Genomic DNA, 23,523 nt, shown 5'->3' with positions numbered 1-23,523 from the left:
TGTTATTGTGTGCGGAATTGCCACATCCAAAAACAGTCCGCAATTCGAACGGATCCGTTCCATATTCCGCTGGACTAAATTAAATTGCAAAAATATTAAGAGCGAGAGAGTTACACGTAAAAAGCAAGGATAATTGTAAGAAATTAGAAAAGGGAGGAGTTAATCAATGCCGTGACGTCACTATTAGAATGAAATATAACACACAAGATCATGTAAACTCCCGACAGTTGTTTTGTTGCCCCACTGAGCACAGGGGTGTACCGGGCAATTTCTCCAAAGTTTTTGGCGCGAATTGTGAATTTCGAAATTTTGGTTTTTGGTTTGTGAAATGAAGGAGCTCGCCATTGCAACCAACGGCATTAGTCCGGAAACCCAAATCGTGTGCCCTTGCAAAAACAAAAACGGTGAGTGCTGTTTTATTTAATTTTTTTAATCTTGTGATGTTGTTGCACTCAATTTCTATTAACATAAAATAATATTTAAAAATCCCGTGATTATTGAATTAATATTTAACTTTTTTGTTATACACCTGCTCGTGCATTGACACGTGTTAGTGCGCAAGGTGTTCAGGGACGGACTAGGTCTGTGCAAAAATATGCCTCTGTTTGGTGAAAAAATCGGTGCTTTTTAAAGTCAATATTTGACTGTTTTTATTTCTTATGTAAGGCTATTAAGGTGAAGCTCAAAAAAATTAATGAACCGCAAGGCTATTCCAGTTTATAATGTTTATTAATAAAAGCATTTGAATTTTTATTTCTGCGTTTTGGTGCCCATTCCAAAGTTCATTTTTTAAGATTAAAAATGTGGAACTATACAGACTGATGTATTTGACCTTTTTTTCTGTTTTGTCTCGTTTCGAGGTCGAGACTGTTGAGTAGTCAGAGATTATTAGTCAAATGAATGTCACTGTCAATGGCAAAATGCAATTTTAACCTAATCTGGTTAGACTGTCACAAATTAGCATAAACAAACCTTTCCTAACTGATGGTCGCAATAAATCCCATTGAAATAATTAATGTTTTTATTATTGATTTAGCCTTAATATGGACAAGAACAGTATAACGAACTTGATTTAATTAAGCGACTTCTGCTGAAGTTGATAACAGTTTGTTAGTTTTTGAAAGCATTGTATTTATTTTGCCATTTATTGACGAGTCACATGATTACATAATTATATGGAAAAATGTGATAAAAATAAATTATAGTGTTAGCTATTCTTGTATAAAGTAAAACCTTCTTGGACAATAAATTTTTAAAAATTCATAGTTAAAATGAATAAGAACTTGTAAAGATACGTCTCTGTACTGTAAGACATAAACGAAAATGTGTTTGAACAATACTAGGAGCAATAACATGGTTGTTATAGAACAATTTCCGAATATTTTTTCGTATTTTTACCAGTGTTATTAGATTATCTTTAAGTTTATGTATAATCGTAAAGAGTGCTTCAATGTGTTTTTTAATTTTCTGACTGGAATAAAATTTCATTTTTATTTAAGAATTATTAGTTGTTAGTGAAATGTGGGGAGATTTCAGAAATAAAATTATTACATTATTTGGAGCCCCAGTTCCAAAAGTATGTACTTACCTTTTATTTTTATTAGTATTAAGCGTACCTTCTTAAGACTGAACAAAACAACGTCGCAAAATTCAAAAATTGAATAAAAGAACAGTGTTTTATTTTTTGTTTTAATCTAACTCAAAAATTTATATTTGTATTTTTCCGAAAATCTTTTTATTTCTTGTGTAAAAATTCTTACCATGAAAATTTAGTGTACAAAAATAAATTAATTAATTAAACTTTACGTGCTGTGATTAGATGTTATGTTAGCACATTAGAACAATATACAGGGTTAGTCCACTAATAGTTTTTTTAGTATTTTAAAATCAAATAATCACACAATATTTTTTTTATGCATGTAATTTTTTTTCAGAATTTTCTTACAATTTTTTATAATTGAAACTAATTAATTAATATTGTGTCATTAAAAAATGTTTTTTATTTATTCTAATAACATTTTAAAAGAAACGATGCTTAAATGTGTCCAAAAAATACACTAAATAATAATTAATCATTAATCAATCAGTTTACTAACTAAATTAATTAATTGCAAATTATAATTTAAGTACAACAATTTAAGCTACATAATGAACAAAGTTTTGTTTTAGAATGTTAGCAGAAATATAAAAGATAATTTTTTCTAGTGTAAAAAAATACATGCAAACACTTATGTCTCTATGATTATTAGTTTTTGAGAAAAACTTTTAACTTACTTTTAAGAGACTCACCCTGTATAATTAAAAAAATTTATGAAAAAAACAAATTTTTTGGATACATAGACCCTAACAACAACCCATAAAATATGATTTTTAAACAGCATAGTTACTTAAGAATTAATAAAAGTATGAAATACGAAAAATACAATTGAAGAAACATTTTTTTTTTAATTTTTGTTGGCTGGTTTTAGTAGGTTTATAAAAAAGTTAAACTTGAATGAATCGAATTGACTATAACTTAAAAATATCACAAAAACACAATTTTTTTGTAATTGTTTTAATGTAGGTACAGTCACGATTAAAAAGATTGTCATCTCTATAAACCGGTTCGGGTAGCAAGCAATAAATGTTCTAAGTCACAAATTGTTTCATGTTACTTGAAATAACTATCTTTTAAATATGTATTATTTTTAAAAGAATAAAGAAAAAAGAATTAACCTTTTATCGAAATTAAACAAAATAGTAAAAATAGATAAAGTTTTTACTCTTTGCTTACTTTGCTCCTTCAAGCCATTGATACTAAAAAAATAAATATCCTGCTGTTACTAACAAATATTGGCGTTAATCAATGACGTTCTTTTTTATTTATTAAAAAACTGAATAAGTAGTGAGCATTAAATTAAAATTAAACTTTGTAGTTAAAAATCTAAAACATTTACGTAATTATGTGTCTATTAACTTTTTATAAAATTACTTAATAAAAATAAAAAAAAATATACTATGTATTGACGCTAAAGTAAACCAAAGACTATTTGTTGAATTTTATGACGATTTAAGCTCTTGATGTATAGAGTGACATTCTTTTTGAACGTGTTTGTACATAATACAGGGTGTTTTACGAATTTGAAGTCGCTAAAATTGTTAGAACACACTAGCTGTAACAATGGCATTATACCTTGTGATCCATGATGAAAAAGACAAAAAATAAATGTTTAAGTGCCATTTTACAAAACTATATTTATTTTCACCTTGTAATAATTAATCAAGCGTGAAGACATTAACTTAAATATGAAGAAATTTTTGTTTAATCATAAATTCAGGAGTCAATTAAGTAATAATTGGTGATTTAAAATATTTTTTTGGTTTTTGTAATAATAATTAATTGAATATGTTTTATTTTGCTTGGTTAGATGCATAAAATAAAGAACTCCTGTTAGAAATCGGTAATGAACGACCCTGACCAACAACCATTTCGTGAATTTTGGAATAACCTTGTACAAAAACCGTAGACAAACTTTAGCAAACAGCGTCACTTGGCGTTGTTGTCCTGAATTTTTGTGGCTTGCATCCTCCCTTTGATCCACAAAGACAATTTCCTGCGACGTTCATGTCTAAGACATTTCTCTCGCTTCTCTTAATTTCTGCCCATAATGAGTTTGAAAATAACTGGAACATAGTATGACAAGGATATTGTTTACATCTGATAAAATATAAAAAACCGGACGTTCTTGGCAAAAAATGCGGAAAGCAGAACGGGGAGTGTTCAAATCTATAAAATTAGTTATTGGAGAGAAAGGACAGTATTGCAATAGTGCAATTGAAAAAATTTAAAACGAGATCACTTTGGTTTATTCAAGTGCAAAGCAGGTATTGCCACAATTTGGTTTTCCAGCTGACGTCACTCAAACGCATTTTACGTCACCATTTCAACAGAAGTACCTACTTTCTTGTCAAATCTCCGCGAAGAAACAAGTTTCACGCAATTAACATTCATTTACGACAGGGATTTTTTCACGATTGTTGACCTGTAAATTACACCAACGTCCATTATACGATAAGTGTTTCAAAAATATTTAGCTCAGCCAGCAGTGAACAGAAAAATGTAAAATGGCTTTTTTACCAAAGTAAAAAAGAGGTTTCAAACTATAAAGTTAAAACATTTTTGGGTTTTCCTTAGTAATTTTTTTTTCAATCATTTTGACACTTCAGTATAATTTTGATATTTTGTAGGCCTTGTACTTTAGGACGTGTTTCAGGAAAATATTTTTTGATTATACAGAGTGTCCCAAAAAAGTATAACTTCAACATATTTTTTTTAATGGCATGCTATTATTTTTTTATGTTTATTAGGATACCTTTTTAGATCTTACATGTCCCTAAAGTTTTTTTCAAAAAAAAAAATCAAGTAAAAAATGGATGAGTAGGTTTAGAACGAAACAAATTCAAATTCTTTTTTTTTTAGAGATAAAAATAGTCCAGTATTTAATTTAATAAAAAAGGTAAAGTTTTCTTGAAATTAAAAAACGTTAAATGGTTTGTGTTTTTACGGTAGATATTTGCAGTTTGTTAATTTTTTATCAAATCATGGCTTCTTTTGGCACATCTTGCACTTGCAGGGGCTGTGGAATGCAAATTTTTACTTGCAATTAAATTAGTGATTTAGAAATAAGTCGCAATTATGCGGCCTCGACTTAATTTACATTGATTGAAAAATTACAATCACCATAACAGAAGTTTATTTTCCGCATATGTAAAATATTATATTGTTGAAAAAATGTGTTCATATTATTACGACATCATGACAAAGTGAAAATATTGAATAAATTCAAGGAATATTCTCTAATAAAAACAATAAGACGTCTAAATTAAAATCAATGGTTGTTTAATCGAAATTTAACGTAACAAATTTTTACTAAATCAAATGCTGCATGAGGCTAGCTGTAAAATCACGAGATTTTCTGTAGTCAAAAATTTACTCTCGGTACGATATACTGAAAAAATATAAACAATTTGCGCCCCACCTTATATTTTTCAAAATGCTGCGAAACATATTTCTATGTTTAATAGTTTAATTATGTTTTGCTCACATTAAAAAAATGTTTGTTTACATTTTTTAGAAACAGGGGGTAATTTTTTTGTAATAGTTTATTTATACTATGTACCTCAAAGACTAATTATCGCACAGAATTCAGCGTTTGCTGTTAAACGAGGACGTTGTATTTTTTCTATGTAATTTTTTTAGAATTAACTAATGAAGTAACTATTTAATGCTAAGTCGCTGCACAAAAATATTATTATTTCTTATTTTCGGTTATTCTAAAATAAACAATGCTTAAATGTTTGATGCAAAAAATTGTCGCTAGTTCAAAAAAAAATAATAAAAAACTTTAAATAAACGTAATTATGGGACTAGCCATTTTTTACGTATTCTTTGCTCATAAGAGTCGTAAACATAACATATCGTTTAAGCATTGGTTGTATTAGAATATGACACTAGAAATCGTAAAATTTTGAGTAACACATTTTTTTAAATTATTAATTAAATAATTTAAAAAGAAAAATTAAAAAAAATACATGCATAGAGAAAAAAATTATGTATTATCTAATATCAAACACAGATTTCTTTGTGATTCGTAGTTGTTGAAAAAGAGTAAAAAATACTTTCAGCTGAATTACCTTGTATAATTTTTGACAGCAATTCAATTAATTTATTATTTAAAATTTAATGTTACATTTTCTGTATTTTTTTGTTTGTTCACTTTTATTAATCTTTAAATGCTTGACAATATTTTTTTACTGTACTGAGCTACTTTATATAATTTTTTTAATGAAACAAATTCTTCTTTTTGCATTTTTGGATGTAGCTTTTAACACTGATGTTTTTAAATTGCTAATGGGCGATTTAATGAAAATTTCATTTTTAACAATAGCAGACACTTTTAAAAAATATATTACATAACAAGTAAGAACCCTGGAAAAATTGGACTTTAAACTAGAAAGTTTAAACTTAAAGAACCAAGAAGATAAAAGAATGGACAAGTTTGTTGTGTATTTCTTTTTTTTACTTTCATTAAACAAGAATGAAATAGTTCTTATATTTTCACACAAAAAACGATTAATTTATAGACTTGCTCAAACTTACTAATAATTATGCAGTTACTGAAAGCCAGTTTGTGTAATTGGAAGGCAAGTTAGAAAAATAACTAAATCTGCAACGTTTTAAATGATGCAAAACTGGCTTATTATTAACCAAGCAAAAAAATGATTTAAATTTTTTCAATTGTAAAGTTAAACTTGTGGCAAGTAAAAGCAATATCAAAAATTTTGCTTTTAGTTTGGACCTGTTTATGCTGCGATTTAATTAACATGATACGGCTTATCTACAGTTGTAAATTAATGCACCATATCAAACAGTTTCCAATCTCTAGCCCGTGCTCTTAAAATTGCAGCAAAATAGTCCTACAAACTTAAAAATATATACAGGTTGTCCCAACGATTCCAAAAAAGTCCATAACTTGTTTACTATTAGAGATATTGACTTTTTCTTTTTTTGAGATTATAGCTTTTTGCTGCATATATTAAAAATAATGTAATGTGGTATATATACAGGGTGTTCTAGTATTAAAAAATTACTAAAGTTATATTTTTTGGATATTTTTTTTAATTTATTACAAAACTAAGAGCTTTAGAAAAGTAGGAATTTCACGATTTTTTGTTAAAAGTTGAATAACTTGAAAAAATTAAAAGTAACACTCTATCTGCTTCTCAAAGATTATTAAATTGTCTGTATTAAAACTTAAAGCTTGAAATGTCTAAATTTAATAATTAAGAAGATATTTGACTTTAAGGTCTGGTTTATTGAAGCGTCATTAATTTAATCCGCAATTAAATGCATGATTAACATACCACGTGACCAAATTGAAGCAATTTGGTTGGTCCGTTCGCGTTTTAACAACGAATTAAATTTTAACAAAACTTTCTATACACCGGCCCTAAAAGTTTATGAGCATTGTCGTTACCATAGTAACTATTAGTTCTTAATTAATTAATTATTAACACCACCACTGATCGTTTGTTGAAGATTATACAGGGTTTTAAAAATTCGCTATAAATGTGAGAATTTTAGTTATTTTACTGTAAGAAATGACAAATAATGGCCTAACATCCAAGTTATTATTATTTTTAAGTTAATATTTTTTTAATGTTTAAAGTGAAATATCTTTTGAGGAATTAGTAAGAGATAGTTAACTGGGTGTTTCATTTGAAAATTTTAAGTTATTTAACTTGCGGAAAACTTAATTTTTTTATCTTTTTGATTGCACTAAACTAAAAAAAATAGATTCTTTAATCTTGAACATTCATCTTTAAAATGGTGATGGTCTTACTTTTCTAGAATTCTTGGTTTTTGGGTAATACTTTTTTTAAAAAAGCATGTTTTTGTTAAAAAAATAATTATTTCAAAAACTAAGCAAAAAAAGCTACATCCAAAAATGTAGTATGTTCCATTTGAAAAAAACATAACTTTAGTCTTTTTTTATTAGAACACCTTGTATACAGGGTGACCCAGCAGTGTGTAATCGGTCTATAACTTTTTTGCTATTTGAAAAACAGAAGGTATTGTGAATTTTTCTGTTGCAAATTTGTCAAAAAATATTCATAGGCGACTTTGCAGCGATTTTTCAAAAATTGGTTTTTTCTATAACGAAAAGTTGAATAATTCCGAAACGAAAAGAGATAGACCCATAAAAGTTTATATGAAGTTACATTATTTTTTTGCGTAGAATCTAATCATGCAAAAATATATAGGGTGTTCCTATTAAAAAAGTGTAACTTTGGTTCACCTTGTGTACAATAAAAATATTTTTAGTTTATGGACTTTAAATCGATCTATAAGATAATAAAAACAGAATCGCAATATTTTAAATTATAAATAAGTTATAGACCGATTACGCACCCCTGGGTCAGGTCAGGTTAGGTCAGGTCAGGTCAGGTCAGGTCAGGTCAGGTCAGGTCAGGATATACCGCAATATTTTTAAAATATGCAGCATAAATGCAGCTATAAAGTTAATAATATCTCTAATAATAAATAAGTTATGGAGCTTTTACGGATCGTGGGACAGTCTGTATGCTTCATCTGTATGTTTAGTTTACCTCCAAATGCCTGTTTGTAAGTAGGCAAGTTCTTAATAAACTACAATAAATATTTTTCCTTTTTTTTTGGATACGGTTATTGTTATCCAAAAAATATTCGTCATACTGTGTTTGTAGTTGCTAATTGCGACTTGATCCTTTAATAATAATCATTTCACGGGCCAGTGAGTTTTATTTTTACTAATTCCCAATATGCGAATGTCACAAATAACATTATCAAAATAAGTTACAATAATTTCATCACGGGTCACGTTTGCACAAATTGCGATAAGTTGTTATTATGCTACAATTAGTCAATCCGCTCGGGTTTTACGATAAGTGGAGGATCGATCAGAATATTTTCTGTGTATCGTCGGCGAAACCTTTCTGTTAATTTTACGAAAATCCCACTTGACGTCGGCTTTGATATAAAATCAACATTCCCTCCGAAAGCCGCCAGTTCACTCACATTCGTTTAGGTGAGAGGAGTGTTGTTCGCACCAGCGAGTGAATGTACACGTGATACTCTTGCATTCATTTAACAAAGTGGAAAACAATGACAACAAATGGAGAATGCCGCGCGAATGGGATTAGGAAATCGAAACCTAGACCTATAATCTCGCGGAGTTGTTCCGAGAACTACGAAATCAACGACGTCGAGGTGCCCGGCACTCCCAAAACTCCTCGCACCTCCACAACCCCAGGTAAATCCGCGCTGTTTCTCAATTAGAAAGCGAACGTGTTCTTGGTGCTCAAGGTGAGCGCAAAGGAAGTTTCCTCTGAAGGTGCACATTTGTTATTGGTTTTAATTAAATTTATGAATTTTTTGCAGGCCATGAAAAGTGCACGTTCCACCACGATCTAGAGCTGGACCATAATCCCCCGACCAGGGAAGCCATGCTGCCGGAGATGTCCAGGTCCTACAGACTGCTGCTGGAGTCTCTGGGCGAGAATCCGGACAGGCCCGGACTGTTGAAGACTCCGGAGAGGGCTGCCAAGGCCATGCTTTTCTTCACCAAAGGATACGATCAAAGTCTCGAAGGTTTGTACTCAATTTTTACGCAAACAAAAATCTCATCAATTTTGTTGAGACATTACGAAAATATCCACGAGGTCTTATCGCAACTGTCGACTACTTGTTAGGAAATAAAACAAATTACATTCGATGAATAACTAATTATCACATTATGTGATAAATTATCGGCAAATCGAGAAGGATTTTCCCCATTTTATTTTTCAACTTTTTGAATATGTTGACAAAATTAAGTTTCGGAAATATTTCAACATCTACACGGTGCGTTTGCTGAAAATATTATTTGTTGTAATTTCATGGTATTTCTTATACGATGCTTCCAATTAATTCAATAAAAATTAAAAGTTTACCAAACGTAATTTTAAATTTTTTCAGTGTGTACTTATTTTTTTAACAAAACCATCTGATACAAAGTTACACCATAAATTGCAAAATTTCGATTAATTAATTTTTTAATATTCGTAATTAATTAATTTTTAATTAATTTTAATTAAAAAATACACATGCAAAGTGAAAAATTCAAAATATTTTACAGCAAACGCTATTTCCTGTGTGATTCTTATTAGTTTTTGAGATACAGTAAAAATACCTACTTTTAGCAGGCTCAACTTCTGGGTAAAACTGACTTAAATTGCAGCGTGTTATAAAATATTTTTTTCAAATTTTTACTCTTATTTTTTTTTGGAGATACAATAAATTCACTACTTTACTCAAACGTATTTTTTCTGAAATACAAGACGTATGTACTAAATGTCATCAAGAAAGCTACTAAAGCTCAAGAATTAAAACTAATTTTTTTTTGGTTTTTATTTTTTTAACAGTACTCTCTGAATTGATTAAATAAACTTTAGCAACATGTAAGAAGCTAGTAAGGCATCTTAATGAGCACTAAAAAATAGTAGCATGCCATTAAAAATCGGAGTTTATTATACAAGTAAAGAAAAGTTGTTCATTGTTGCGAGCAGGTAATGTCAACTTTTCTTTACGTGTATGATACAATGTTTTCTCTTATAGGTTCATTGAGAAATTTTTGTTGAATTTTTTCACCCAAAGAATAAAAAAATCACTAAATAGAATAAAAAATCACCAAATAGAACAAAAAAAAATCACCACATGGCCACTTTATTCTATTAGTAATATAAAAAAATAACTAAATCAAATAATGTATCATAGTAACCACTTGTAGAATAAAAATGTACTACCTCTACTCGTATCTATGGAATAAGCAACAATATTATTAAGACCTACAAGAGAAAATGTATTATTATGATATAATACTTTTTTCCACTCTGTATAATCAAAAATATTTTTTTTAAAATACGTCTAAAAAATATCAAAAGTTCAGCTGCAGAAGATGGGAGCTGAGCTGGGCCATCCTGTATAATCGTATTCGTGCAGAATTGGCTGTTTATTCAAACGGTTCGGAAACGCAAGGTTTTATGTAACAAGTATTTAAACAGTGGATATTTATAGATTTATTTTAAAATGTATGAAACGCATAATTTATATAAATTTAGTATACAATGAGTAAAATGTAAGTTTGTTTAAGTTTTTTTAAAAATGTGTAAAGTACACAAAAACTAAAAATACTACAGAAATATGATATTCATCACCTTAAAGAGCTGAAGTTTTTAAAAGTTGAGTAAGTCAAAAAAAATATAGAATTAAGGACACACAATTTTTTCTGCTTTTCAGGGAAATGTTCAATACGAGTATTCAAAGTTAGTAAATAAACAGACATTTGAGTCATTTGACCTTAAATCTTAATTTTAATAACAATGCACTTTATTCAATTTGAATATTTCTTATGTTTAAAGTCAAATATCTTTGTTAGAGTCTGTAAAAGCCATTTGACTTTTTATGCTTTTTGCAAGGCAACTTTAAAGTCTATTAATTTCAAAAATGGATTTTTTTTATATTCTTCTCTATAGATGTTATTTTTTTCAGATTGTTTTTACAATTATTATATCTAATTACTAAAAGACTTTAAAAAAACGATGCTTATACATTGTCTTGTGAAAAAAATATGTAAACAATCTTGCTATGTTCAAAAAATATTTAAATAAAAATAAAAATAAACAAATAAATTTGGAGAATACCAACAATTTTTTTATCGTATTTTTGACCTTAGAAATCATAAAATATCTATCAGTTAATATTTTATTTTAATAATAATAATAATAATTTATTTCTATCAATTTATACAGATGTAGTAACAAAATTGATACGAAAAACGTCAGTATTATACACAGAAATAAAAATAACATACAAATAATTTTAAGACATAAGTCAAAAAACCTGTCTATTATAGAATTCATTTAAAGTATATGGTTCGAGATCCAAAATGTAGTCAAATATTTTCTTTTTAAATAAATTTAAATTGCAAGGTGTGCCTAGATGCACAGGTAAACTATTGTATAGTTTTATTCCTGCATAATGAGAATTTTTTTCCGTCAGCGTGAGTTTGTGTCTTGGATACTCTAAGTCTACTTTGCGAGTGTTGTACTTATGGTCGTTAGTGACATTAAATAGTAGATTCTGTTTAAAGAAAAATAAAAGTAATCTATAAATGTATAAACCAGTTTCTGTCAAAAAGTTATTGCTTTTAAAGATGTTCCTACAAGTTTTATTATATTTTAAGTTAAACATAGTTCTCATGACTTGTTTTTGAGCAACAAATACTTTTGATATCTTTCCACTTTGCCCCCAAAATATTATACCGTAGCTTAGTAATGATTGAAAATTTGCGAAGTATATTATTCTTAGTTGTTCAATGTTAATGTATTTTTTTAAAACACGTATTGTAAAATGTACTGAGTTTAATTTTTTTAATAAATTATCTATATGATTAGTCCAGCTTAACTTATAGTCAATGCATATTCCCAGAAAATTAGTTTTCTCTATTAATTCAATTTTTTTAGATGATATTACAATTTTATTCGGTTTCTCTGTATTCTTGTGATTACATATTGCAAAATGAATGCCGTAGGTTTTTTCAAAATTTAACACTAATTTATTTTCTTCAGTTCAGTTTATTACCTTATTCATGCATATCTTTGCTTCTTTCATTGTATCTGTCATATTTTCACCCCAAATCAATATGTTTGTGTCGTCTGCAAAGTTAACTGCACTAGTGTTATCTGAAACTGTTAAAATGTTTAATAGCTTGTTTATATGAATTACGAAAAATAAAGGCCCTAGTATACTACCTTGAGGTACACCTTGTTTAATTAGAAGTTTATTTGATGTATATACAGTACTGTTTTTTGTTATTGTGACCTGCTGATACCTATTATTAAGATAAGATGTGATCAATTTTAATACAATTTCTCTTATGCCGTATTTCTTTAATTTACTTATTAGGATGTTATGATCTAGGCAATCGAAGGCTTTGGAGAAATCTAAGAAAATTCCAAGAACCATTATTTAATTAATTAAGACGTATTTGTTGTAAGGAATTGTAGAGTAATTCTAAAATAATCACACAGAAATGCTGATTTTTATGTAATCATTAAGTTTTTTAAGATACAATTTATGATTTTGGTAAACTGATGGAATTCCATTACACGCAAGTTGTGTTATCTGTCTCTACAATATTATCTATTGAAAATCTGTTCAATTTTTGTTTTAAAAGTTTTATAATGTGAAATTACATTCGATTTTTTGTTTTAAATTCATAAAATGTTTTGCTATCAGTTAAATTTAAAAACTCAAGGGTGGAAAAAACTCTAAATGCATCAATAAATTTCCATTTAAAGAGGACTTAATCGTGCGGCTTGACATTTTATTTGTGTAGATTAATAAACGTCCTGTTCAATCAAATGTCCTGAAACTGACGTCAAATGACGCTCTTCATCAACCAGACAAATCAAAATTTTCATTAAATTCCGAAATGCCATCAAACATTAAACCGCAATTATAACATCATCGCCCATAAAGATAAAGTCAATACAAAAATTACGACTCTTTTTTGATGGGAAAGTAAATTAACTTTCCATTAGCTTCTTTTTTATTACAATATCGGCAATCAAAACACTCTGTATGTTGTAATAGAACGAACGTGTCGTCTCCATAGCTACAGGACTTCAATCTGCCATCATCATGACACAATCACGAATCTCATTGTTCTTATCTTGTCTTGTTTCAAGAACGGGATCACAATTTGTCAAGGGAAATCAGTTTGATGTAATTGTTCACTTCTACTCAATTTCATTCACACACAATCGGCGGATCGTGTCGTTAAAGGCGATTAGGGCTTGCTTAGGAGGTCTCTCTTGCAGATTGTCTGATTATTAAATCAATATGCGAACTGGGTCTGCAAGAAAGGAGATTTTACGACTAATATGCGGGTCGTTTCAGTGAACTTATTTCAAGACATCTAATAATTTTCCAGTTTTTCAACATTTAACATTTTAAAAAGGCATGTAACGTTTTTGAGAATTGAGTTGTTACATTATTTCTATTTTAATCTTTATTTCCTAAAATATCTGCATTTTAAATTTCATAACAATCCGCTGACAAATAACAGAGATATCAGGCCCGAAAATTTTAGCTGAGATACCTTCTTGTATACAGGGTTGTCCAGCTCAGATCCCATCTTCTGCAGCTCAGTTATTAGCAAAGTTGGACTTTTGATATTTTGTAGACGTTATTTATACTCTAGGACGTACTTTAGGAAAATATTTTTTATTATACAGAGTGTTCCAAAAAGTATGATGTCATAATAATATATTTTTTAATGTATTTAAAATATTACGATTTTGTTTTTATTATCCGATAAAGCGACTTAAAGTCTACAAACTGAAAATGTTTTTATTATACACAGTGTGTTGTATACAGGGTGGTGAACCAAAGTTTTATATAATTTTTTTAAATGGAACACCTATATATTTTTGCATGATTAGATTTTACTTTTACGCAAAAAAATAATGTAAATTTATATAAACTATTATGGGTCTATCTCTTTTCGTTTTGGAATTATTCAACTTTTCGTTATCAAAAAGACCAATTTTTGAAAAATCGCTGCAAAGTCGCCTATGAATATTTTCCGGTAAATTTGCAACAGAAAAATTCAGAATATCCTGTAATTTTAGAAAATATTCGACTTTTACTTGAAACACGGAAATAATGTACAGGGTGTGCCAAAACGCAGAAAGTTGAATAACTCATTTTTTTAATGGAACATCATGTATTTCTTTACATGTGTCGATTGCATTTTTTATAAGCTTTTTATTGATATGCGGTTTTTATAGCAAATTTACATTATTTCTTAAAGTGTTCAAAAAAATAAAATTTTATTTTTTATTTATTATATTAATAATTCTTGATGAGTGATATTCATTTATGTATCAGGTAGTAATTAGATTACTAATGTAATTAGTCACATTAGTACATATCAAAAAATTATTTTCCATTTGACTATCAGATTCTAGGTTAACAAATTTTTTTGTAAAAAAATATTTTTTTTGAAAAATCTCGAAAAATATTTTAAATTTGCTATGCAAACCCCATACCGTTAGAAAGCTTATCAAAAATGATATCGACACATTTAATAAAATACTGGGTGTTCCATTTGAAAAAAATGAGTTATTGAACTTTTTGCGTTTTGGCACACCCTGTATATTATCTGCGTACTTTAACTAAAAGTCGTCTATTTCCTCAAACTACAAGGTATTCTAAATTTTTCTGTTGCAAATTTATAGGAAAATATTCATAAGGGACTTTGCAGTGACTTTTCAAAAATTGGTCTTTTTTATTACGAAATGTTGAATAATTCCGAAACGAAAATAGATAGACCCATAATAGTTTATATAAAGTTACATTATTTTTTGCGTAGAATTGAATTATGCAAAAATATATAGTGTGTTGCATTTAAAAAAATGTAACTTTGGTTCACCACCCTGTATACAACACCCTGTGTATAATAAAAATATTTTTAGTTTGTGGACTTTTAGTCGATCTATCGGATAATAAAAATAAGATATTATTTTTGGTGCTCATTAGGATGCTTTTCTAGTTTTTTACATGTCTAAAGTTTTTTTCAAATCGGTTCTTCTCATTTAGTTTTAAAAATTAATAAAATGTGGAAACAGTTTTTTATGACATTATTACTAGTTACGTATCGAACAATTAAGTTTGATTTATTTGAATAGTACAGGGTGTTACAATTTCCTCTTGATGTCTTTGCATATGGAGGAACCAAGCGAAAACTAAATTATCCGCAGGACCTCGACGTTTCATCGTTATAACTAAGTTACCTGTTGAATGAGTTTCAGTGCGAGATGAAGGACGATCATTGAATGAAGCCTGTATAACGGCGGTAATTTCCTGAAGTGCCAATTAGGAGCTGCCAATTAAACTTTGAATAGAGCTTTTCATTCAATGATACACTTCAACAGTAGTCTCTTTTTTGCTCGATTTTTCCCGATCAGTTAACTAGCTTCTTCAGTCTTGCCTACTTTTAGAAAATGAGTCATTGAAACATTTATTAGGACAGTCACTATTTGAATGTGAAATGGATGAGAATACGGTTAAGTGGTGAATTGTAAAGGACTTTGGTCAAAGTGCTAGAAAGGCAGTGGCTTGAGAACCTCAGTTTCCGCAGCTTAAAAGCTCGAGCGGGTTTCTATGGCATTTAAATTTAAGCCAGCGTCAGGCTTGAGCGGCAAAAAAATTTATTCTTAACTAAATCACAAATTTAAATCGTATTTTTTTTAAAACCCGATATTTAGGTATTTTATAAACTACAAGAACTGTATCAATGATTTATTTAATTTTTTTTTCTATTAGATTTGTTTTCTAACGGGATATTTTACTTTCATAACATCAACATCAACATCAAACGTATTACTTTTGCACTAACCTAACACTAGTTCACACGATTTATTTACTTTAGTTTAAAGTTATAATTTTTTTGTTTTAATTTTTTTTCTTTGTTTTTAAATCAGTTTTCTTTATTGTAGTGAACTTGTCGTCGAAAAATGCTCTAACTGTATTAAAACAATTTACAACAAATAGTATCTACACTGTAGAATTGTAAACCTAGTTTTGGACCTACTGTAAAAATTTTCCACTTTGTTTTGGCAAAAAAACAGATAGAAATTCATTAAATTTAATTTAGCGATTTTCTCCTACATTTTGGAAAAATCAGAATAAGTTTCTTATGAAAAACGCTATGATAAATATATGTCTGTCAGATTTGTACAGGGTGTATCAGAAATACGTGTGTTACCTAAATTTACAAGGTAGCATAGCTCAGCAAATTAAATTTTTTTTTCTTTGTAATATTTTCAATAAAAGTTTTATAGTTAGGTACAAAACTTATTAAACAATGATCGACTCCTTTGTACAAAAGAAAGAATGAAAACAGTAAAAATGATAAATAAGAATTAAGAATTTAGCAAAACTTTACGTAGAAAAATTGTTGTAATTGATGAGTTTTATTACGTGGTAAAATTAATTGATACACCCTGTATATTCTGCATTATTTTAACACAATCCATTGAATTTCTGCTAAAAATCGCCAATACAACAGCACTTAATTTTGCAATTTCTTCCATTCTTGCAACATAGTACTTATTTTTAGCAAACAAGTTTCTTAATTCACAAAAAATAACCCTTTAGGCTTGATATTTTCACTTTGTTTTCACTCAAAAACTATTTTAAAATTTTAGAAAAGTACTGTTTTTTAGTCTTAATTTAACAATTTTGTTTGAAAAGTCTTTAAAAAGTCTCTTCAAAAAATACTCTAAATCGTTTAAAAGAAGCTCAAAGAACACATTTCGGGCTTAATTTCATGGATTCCTGTCATTTGGTCTAAATATTTGTGCTTTAGCACGAGTCAGTCGTTCAATGAAAAGTGTTGTTAACATAACAAAAAATAATGCATTTTGGTTTTGTTTGGCAAAATATTTCTAACTTAGCAAGTAACATGTTATTCCTAAATTCTTGAAAATTTTTAAGTTCCTCTCTGAAAAATGAAATAAATTTAAGGAAACCAATACATTTCTGTTAATTTCTGCTTCGTTTTTGCTAAATCTTTCAAAATTAGAAGGTTGTAATTTTATCGTCGAAAAATGAAATCTACAATAACACATAATGGATTTAATTTTGAATTTTTTTAAATTTTTTAAATTGAGTAAGTTATCATTAAGATATGGATAAATAGATAAAATAAATTCGTACGTTTTAAGCGTTTTTTAATACATTTTGGCAAAATCTGTCGAATTTAATAAAGTTCTTACGTCGGAAGAAGCAAATATTTTCTGCGTTATTTCAACAGAATCTTTTGAATTTAGTAAATTTTTACTATTAATGTTTTTGGAGAGACAAAATAAAGGTCTTTTAGATGCAAAAATAAAAAACTGGGTGTTCCATTTAGAATTTTTAAGTTATTCAACTTGCAACAAACCTTTTTTTATTTTCTTACAATAAGCTAAAAAAATTGTATATCTTTTAAATTTGAACTTTCTTCTTGAAAGTGAGATTCTTAGTTTTTATATGTACTAATTTTTTTGAAAAGCGTGTTTTCGCTAAAAAAACAAATTATTTCAAAAACAAAGTAAAATCGACCAATAACAATTTATTTTAAAACATCAGTGTTAAAAGCTACATTCAAAAATGCAAAAAATATGGGATATTTTATATATAAAAAGTTAAGTTTGTATTGTAGCTCACCCTGTATACTTGACAATAATTTTAGGTAACTCAGAGGGTTAATATCTATGGCTTTCTTAAAAAAAGATTAATTTTCTAACATTTAAAGGACAATAACGGACTTTTCCACATCGTTGGGACACCCTGTATTTTTATCACAAAAACTTTTACATTTTGAAAAAAATGAGTGATACTATAGTACGTATTAAAACGATGAATTTTAAGTCGAAGAGACTCGTGCAGAAAATTATTTTTCAAAAACCATTTTTTTTTGAGGAGGAGGTAAATAAACAAAAAGTAATAATTTGATTAAAAGTATAATAAGACAAGTTATTATTAGTCAACTAGTGTACTAATGTACTAATTTATCATAATAAAGCACACGCAGTAGAAAAAATTATTACTTTTTTTAAGAAATCTTGATGAGGGGAGTATTTCCCAATTGGAACATTAATCATATTATTATCCTTGAGAGAGTCAGGTTTTTGAATTTCTCATTAATTGTTAAGGCAAAACGATAAGAGTTGTATGAATTCTATTTGAGAAAAAATGTTCCTCTGTTTCAAATCCTTTACGTCCTGAAAATAAAATAAAACGTTCGGTCCGCACCCTATAAAGTGTGCATCCTCCTAATTCCCTCTTTCACTGTATTAAATTACAATACAGTTGCGCCATTTGAAAGTCTTAATGCGATTTATCTCTCCTCGAGTTGGTTGCAAGGACAAGCCTATAAAAATGATATTCCTCGTATGAGCGTTTCGCGTTGAAAGGGTATAATTTATCAAAGCCGACGCACAACAAGTATTTGGTTTTAAAGGCTCACGTTTGTTACAGAGGTCTTAAACGATGCAATTTTCGACGAGGACCATGACGAAATGGTCGTCGTCAAAGACATCGAGATGTTCTCCATGTGCGAGCACCACCTGGTGCCCTTCTACGGGAAGGTGTCCATCGGGTACTTGCCCTGTGGGAAGATCCTGGGCTTGAGCAAACTGGCAAGGATTGTGGAAATCTACTCGCGAAGGCTTCAAGTGCAGGAGCGATTGACGAAGCAAATTGCTGTTGCTGTGACCAAGGCCGTGCAACCGGCTGGTGTTGCTGTTGTAGTGGAGGGAGTGTAAGTTTTTTTTTTGTTTAATAACTTTTTAAATAACACATTATTTTGATATAAACTTGTAAATTTTTATACAAACAAGCAACTATTCAAAGAACAACTAAAAATGTAACTTGGGATGATTATAAAATAATTTACTCAGCTATACAGGTGTCTCACCTTTTTTTTTTGACTTTTTTTTTGCCAACGGATTTTTATGAAATTTGAAATGCAGATATTTTAGAAGGTAAAGATTAAAATTTCATTAATACAAAAATTCAGATCCTACAATGTAATTTTTATATGTCTTCAAAATGTTAAAAAATTTAATGTATATTAAAAAAAATATCGTCAATAAAAAAGATCTTTTTTTTGAAAAACGTCTGGTTTGCAAGAAAAAACAAAACTGTTAAACGTGGGTATTGGCTATATACAGGGTGATCCAGCGGTGAGTAATCGGTCTACAACTTTTTTGTTATTTGAAATATTACCATTCTGTTTTTATTATCCGATAGGTCGACTTAAAGTCCACAAACTAAAAATATTCTTATTATGCATAGTGTGTTGTATAGAGGGTGGTGAACCAAAGTTATATTTTTTTAAATGGAACATTCTATATATTTTTGCATATTTAGATTCTACGCAAAAAAATAATGAAACTTTATATAAACTATTATGGGTCTACCTATTTTCGTTTCGGAATTATTTAACTTTTCGTTATAAAAAAGACCAATTTTGGAAAAATCACTGCAAAGTCGCTTATGAATATTTTCCGACAAATTTGCAACAGAAAAATGCAGAGTACTTTGTAGTTTTAGTAAATCGACAACTTTAAGTTAAAGCACGCAGATAATATACAGGGTGTGCCAAAACGCAAAAAGTTAAATAACTCATTTTTTTCAAATGGAACACCCTGTATTATATTAAATGTGTCGATATCATTTTTGATAAGCTTTTTAACGGTATAGGGCTTGCATAGCAAGTTTAAAATGTTTTTCGAGATTTTCCAAAAAAAAATATTTTAATACAAGACAATTATTTGTTAGCCTAGAATCTGATAGTCAAATGGTAATTAATTTTTTGACATGTACTAATGTGACTAATTACACAAGTAATCTAATTATTACCTGATACATAAATGAATTTCACTCATCAAGAATTATTAATAAAATAAATAAAAAATATATTTTTTATTTTTTTAAACACTTTAAGAAATATTGTAAATTTGCTATAAAAACCGCATATCATTAGAAAGCTTATAAAAAATGCTATCGATACGTGTAAAGAAATACATGGTGTTCCATTAAAAAAATTGAGTTGTTCAACTTTGTGCGTTTTGGCACACCCTGTACATTATTTCCATCTTTCAAGTAAAAATCGACTATTTCCTAAAACTACAGGGTATTCTGAATTTTTCTGTTGCAAATTTGTCGAAAAATATTCACAGGCGACTTTACAGCGATTTTTCAAAAATTTGTCTTTTTTATAACGAAAAGTTGAATAATTCCGAAACGAAAAGAGATAGACCCATAATAGTTTCAATAAAGTTACAATATTTTTTGCGTAGAATCCAATTATGCAAAAATATATAGGGTGTTTCATTTAAAAAAATGTTACTTTGGTTCACAACCCTGTATACAACACCCTGTGTACAATAAAAACGTTTTTAGTTTATGGACTTTAAGTCGATCTATCGGATAATAAAAACAGAATCGCAATATTTTAAATAATAAAATAGTTATAGACCGATTATGCACCCCTGGTTCACCCGTATGTAAAAATGTCAGACAAAAACGTTCTTAAAAACGTGAAAGCCAAACGTCAAAGCTGAATTTTTTTGTATTTATTTTTTGTTGAGTCGTTTTTATCGAAAAAAATTAATAATTTGTGTGAAGAAATGAATCAGGATGTTTTTGCTGTTATGGAATGCATCATTTTAAGGTAATTTTGAGTAAATAGGCCAATAGGGTTGTATATCTTTAAAGTGGTGAATTAAAAATTTTAATCTGCTAATTTCTTTAATGGATTGTTCGTTGTTTTGATACAAATAAACGTTAGTTTAAATGGCAAAAATAAAAATAATTATGGTTTCGTTTTTTCTGTAATTGGGGGGATAAACTGAACAATTATTTTGCAAATGTCGTTATTTAACAAACCTACTGAAAAGAAATTGTTTAAAAGTTTTTTTTGTAATTAACTTTTAATCAAAAGGCAGTGTTTGTTAGGCAAGCGGAAAAAACATGAAGTTTTTAAACTAGTTAAAATTCTAAAAAAATAAAATAACCTCAGGAAAATTAACAGCTCACTAATCTGTGAAGTTTTTTCTGATTGGCTCATTTTCAAAAATCTTTGAAAGAATATCTAATGTTAAACAGGAAGAAACAACATCTAATGTCTTGTGTTAATCATACTTGCATTTTTTTTAATAATAGTGCTTCCTTCAGACTCAGACTGGATAGAGATTAAAAGTTGGGTTCTTATTTCTTTTCAGATTTTTCAATTAAAAAATAATGTTTTACAAAAGTCTTAGGTACTAACTTAACTTATTTTCAAATGTATCTACGTACAGCCCTTTTCATAAATAAGCATCAATACAAACTTATGTTTTTTTTAATGGACCATTTTTAAATTTTACTGCTTTGCCCGTGGCTGATGATTTTGATCTAAACTTGTGTCGGTAGTTTAAGCTTGGTTTTTCATTTTTTTTTGTCGAAAATTCACTTTTTTAATTTTATTATCTACACAAAAACCAGCATTTTTAAAACAGTAAAACTTTTGCTACTTTAAAGTGGAAAGCTTAAGCTTAAATTTATACCAATTGTTTAGCGCATTGCAATTAGGAACGTAGAAAAATTAGAAGTGGTTAAAAGTTGATTAACTTGGAAAGATTAATAAATTGTCTATCTAAAAACGTAAAGTTACAAATGTCTAAAGTTAAGCTAAATAATCAAAAAATGTTCTTAGAAAGTTCTACTTTTTTAATATTTTGCTTTTTAATGTAATATTTTTTTAAAGTGTATTTTCGTCAAAAAGTATTTTAAAAACTAAGCAAGATCGATCAATAACAGTTTACCCTAAACTTCAGTGTTAAAATCTACATCCAAAAATACAAAAATATAGGTGTTTCATTAGAAAAATTATAAGTTTTTACTGTAGCGAGTTTCAGAGACACCCTGTATACTTGAAAATAATTTCAGGTGAGTCTAGGGGTTAATATCTACGGTGTTTGTAAAAAATCTAAAATATAAGAGTCAATCATACTAAGCAAAAAATTTAGAACACTTGGGGCCGGTTTATAAAAAGCTCAATTAAAATTAATGGCGCTGTTAAAAGTTATAAAATACATAGGCGTGCATTTTTTTTTCTAAAATTAACTTTGAGGTCAAAGTTTATTATTCTTCAACTTACGTATCTTACTATATTTTTTTTAATACTACAGTTTGTTTGAAAGTACTTGTTAATAATGCGAGAGCGAAAACACAAGCTTAAAGTTCGAGTGCTGTCGTTATACCACGAGCGTATGCGAGTTGCGTAGCTAGACACCCGAGAACTTTAAGCGTTTTTGTAATTTTTGTTATTGGAATATTGTAATTTAACACGTTGCCATGGGAATCGTGTTTTAAAATTGTGATAACACGTTGATATCAGAAATGTTACCAACAAAAAAAAAACATTTTATTACGACGCCTGTGGGCAACTTTTTTTATAATAGTAGTAGTTTAAAGACAAAGTTCAGTCTTTTTTGACAATGTCAGGTCGTCACCAGGTTTGTAATAAACTTTAACTGCCTAACATTTGCAGAAGAATGAACATTTAAAAATATTCTGAAACAACTTTATCATTTTCTTCTAAAATTTAGGTACATCTTATTTTACGTTGTCTTATCGTTTATGTTTTATTATATAATTAATAATACGTTTTACATTGTAAATTGACATATTTTACGTTTTAAACGCACAGTCATGTAATTTTAATTTGTCAAATAAATTTAGTATTTATTTATTTATTTTGTATTCTAGGCACATGTGTATGGTGATGCGGGGCGTCCAGAAGATCAACAGCAAGACGGTGACCTCCACCATGTTGGGGGTGTTTCGAGACGATCCCAAGACGCGAGAAGAATTCCTCAACTTGGTGCATTCCAAATAATGCAACACGACAAATATTTATTACGGACCCATGCATATAAAAGATTTAGTTTTTTATTTATAAATTATTAAAGACGCTATGTACTTATTTTAAAGTATGTAACTACTATAAGTAAAAGCAAATAGAGGACCATTTAAAGACCAATTTTGACAATACACAGTAGATGTGTGTGTTATCTCATATTTTTTAAATGTTTATTGTAATTTGCTGTGATATACTAAATTAATATATTGGAGACGTTACACGAAATATACAAGTCCTGGATAAGATTACTTCTACGAAACTTTAAAAATACTAGTTATTTGTTAAGTGCATTGCTACCTTATTGTTCTAATGTTACAGTATTTTTATGTTCGTTCATATTCAGTTTGGCGAAAATATTTATTGACAATCAATATAAGGTATAGAAATTTACTTGAGCGTATTTTAAAAGTATATTTATGTAAAAATAAAATGAAGCAAAGTA

General features: G+C 28.5%; 1 protein-coding gene across 2 annotated transcripts; it reads left to right on the top strand.

The window, feature by feature from the left end:
* Positions 1 to 211: 211 nt before the first annotated feature.
* Positions 212 to 23,523, top strand: Pu (Punch). Of its 2 annotated transcripts, none has more exons than XM_008192823.3 (4): positions 212 to 404; positions 8,960 to 9,169; positions 18,650 to 18,932; positions 22,928 to 23,523. In XM_008192823.3, exons 1-4 carry the CDS (start codon positions 329 to 331, stop codon positions 23,055 to 23,057), a joined length of 699 nt encoding a protein of 232 aa, XP_008191045.1. In that variant the 5' UTR covers positions 212 to 328; the 3' UTR covers positions 23,058 to 23,523. The 2 variants fall into 2 exon arrangements, with proteins under 2 accessions (XP_008191045.1, XP_967029.1); XM_961936.4 differs by lacking the exon at positions 212 to 404 and adding an exon at positions 8,543 to 8,831.

The sequence above is a fragment of the Tribolium castaneum genome, chromosome 1 (assembly GCF_031307605.1).
Source record: "Tribolium castaneum strain GA2 chromosome 1, icTriCast1.1, whole genome shotgun sequence".
NCBI lineage: Eukaryota > Metazoa > Arthropoda > Insecta > Coleoptera > Tenebrionidae > Tribolium > Tribolium castaneum.
Note: the sequence above shows the minus strand (reverse complement) of the source record. Positions and strands in the feature narration are given on the sequence as shown.

Excerpts from the sequence above, each read along its gene's own strand:
- Pu (XM_961936.4), top strand. The coding sequence starts at position 8,684 with ATGACAACAAATGGAGAATGCCGCGCGAATGGGATTAGGAAATCGAAA. Across the intron at positions 9,170-18,649 it reads ATACGATCAAAGTCTCGAAG|AGGTCTTAAACGATGCAATT; the intron begins GTTTGTACTCAA and ends CGTTTGTTACAG. Across the intron at positions 18,933-22,927 it reads GCTGTTGTAGTGGAGGGAGT|GCACATGTGTATGGTGATGC; the intron begins GTAAGTTTTTTT and ends TTTGTATTCTAG.